Source organism: Amphimedon queenslandica, unplaced genomic scaffold, assembly GCF_000090795.2.
Source record: "Amphimedon queenslandica unplaced genomic scaffold, v1.1 AMPQUscaffold_11573, whole genome shotgun sequence".
In the NCBI taxonomy this organism is placed as follows: Eukaryota; Metazoa; Porifera; class Demospongiae; order Haplosclerida; family Niphatidae; genus Amphimedon; species Amphimedon queenslandica.
Window position 1 is genome coordinate 2692 of NW_003548185.1, and position 2009 is coordinate 4700.

Here is a 2009-nt window from a genome sequence, read left to right on the forward strand (position 1 = left end):
GAGTATGCGGATTGTGACTTTGAGCAAATACGCCCTCATGCAGTAGTCTTCTATAGGGCCGTTCGATACTCTCTTTATATATTATATACTCTTGGTAATACTAATATAATAATAATAATGTTTTGTAACATTATGATTCACTATTTCACTACTGCACATCAGTTATTATTATCTTTCCAAAGTAAGTATGGCCTGGTCCTTCAATAGCAATGCTGCGACTTGCTTCATCTTGAATCTCATTTCTGCTGCCTCCATTCCCATATTTTCTATCAAAAAAGCTTATTAAACCACATACAATGAAACCAACCTTATGTTTGAAGGATCTAAACAAGTAGTCAATATTTTTCTTGAGCTCTTGTATCGATCATCATTCCGGCAATATCCATCTTTATAATATACCACCTCTTTTATACCAGACTCTACTATAACTTTAGCACACACATTGCATGGATATGAGGTGACATATAGTGTACATCCTCTAACTGATCTACCCACAATTGCTCTGTATTCAGCATGTACAACTATTAATTGCAATTATTTTGATGAATGTATTAGTTATAGTAATTAAGTTACTTACAAAAGCTTGAATCATTACTCATATGTAGCCCTGGATGTAATTCTTTTGCTTTTCTTTCAATTTCAAGTTGTATACCATCAGGTTCACCACTGTATTCCACAGCCACTATTTGTTTGTTTGGTGTCGCTATACATGCTCCTACCTATTAAGCATGATAAAAAGAGTGACTGAAATGTACATGTAGCTTTGCATGTACACATAATACATTTGAACTACATGTACATGTACCTTGCAAGATGATTTATTGGTGAGGAATGAATATTAGCGATTGGCTGTTCTAAGCAGAAATTGCCAATTGAAAATCTGCCATTTTGTTTGAATCTGCAATATCCAATTAATTTTCCACAGGCAAATTTACCAAATATTATTCTTGCCAATAAATCATCTTGTACAGCATATACATGTAGTTGTGATTGTGAATCAGGCTATTACTTACTGCTTTGTTTTGAAAATCTCCTGGTCTTTTTTGGCTAAGTTTTGCCATTCTCATAAAGAATTTTTCTGGTGGCATAGCTGTTGCTGGTTCAGGTTCTCTCTTTGCATCTTCTTTTTCTTTTTTACCTTGTTCAATCCTTCTTTGTAATTCTTTCACATACTTATCATCTTTAAAATCATCATTTTGTGGCAATTCCCTTAAATTAAAAGACATTTCAAGTTACACTGAGATATTGAGTTACATGTATACCTGTATTGAATCTTTTTTATTTCAAAAATAACTTGTGCTTTTTTCTGATCAGGATCCAGTTCATCTTTCCTTGTGTACATACAGTAAACAACTTCTTTCATTTCAGCTTGTATCATTGCATGAGCACAGTCTTCATCAGGATGCAGTGTTGTGTATAATATACATCCTTTGATACTCTCTCTCGTCTTGTTAAGGATAGCATTAACTACTGCATGAACAACTATAGAAAATAACTTTATTGTCTCTTTCTTTATTATTAAAAGAAATTTTTTCAAAATTTTTATTTTAAATACTTACCATAGGCATATTTTAATTTAGGATTAATTGAATTTATTTCACTCCGAGAACTTGCACCTTTCCAAGTAAAATCTTTATCTTTTGGCATGGAATTATAACCAATCCCAACTATTTGTCCATTTTCTCTGTCAACAATGCATGCACCAACCTGTTATGATATGTATAAATAGGATTAATTATTATTAGCTTACTGGTGTCCTGGGATCTTTGCTTCTTAAAGCAGCTTAACAGGCTATCTTCATGTAATATTCATCCCATTGTCTTCTTCTTTCCAATTTAAACTTCTTTACTTCGTCTTGTATTTCTTGTATTTTATCTTGCCTTGAAGATTCTTGCTCTGTAGTCGCATTTAATTCTTCTTTTGCATTATGAGCTTTGTTTTTAGCTCTTTTGCTCTATCTATTTCTTTGTTGTTTAGTTCTTTTGCTTTGTCATATATTTCTTTTAATC

At 32.3% G+C, this 2009-nt stretch overlaps 1 protein-coding gene across 1 annotated transcript; it reads right to left on the reverse strand.

Moving 5' to 3' along the window:
* Positions 1-8: 8 nt before the first annotated feature.
* LOC109589175 (probable deoxycytidylate deaminase) lies at positions 9-2009 on the reverse strand. The gene is made up of 7 exons (XM_020005298.1): positions 1751-2009; positions 1560-1707; positions 1263-1482; positions 1014-1209; positions 578-719; positions 308-521; positions 9-266 (listed from the first exon to the last, which is right to left on the reverse strand). The coding sequence occupies exons 2-7, from the start codon at positions 1645-1647 to the stop codon at positions 149-151; spliced, it is 978 nt and encodes a 325-aa protein (XP_019860857.1). The 5' UTR covers positions 1648-1707; positions 1751-2009; the 3' UTR covers positions 9-148.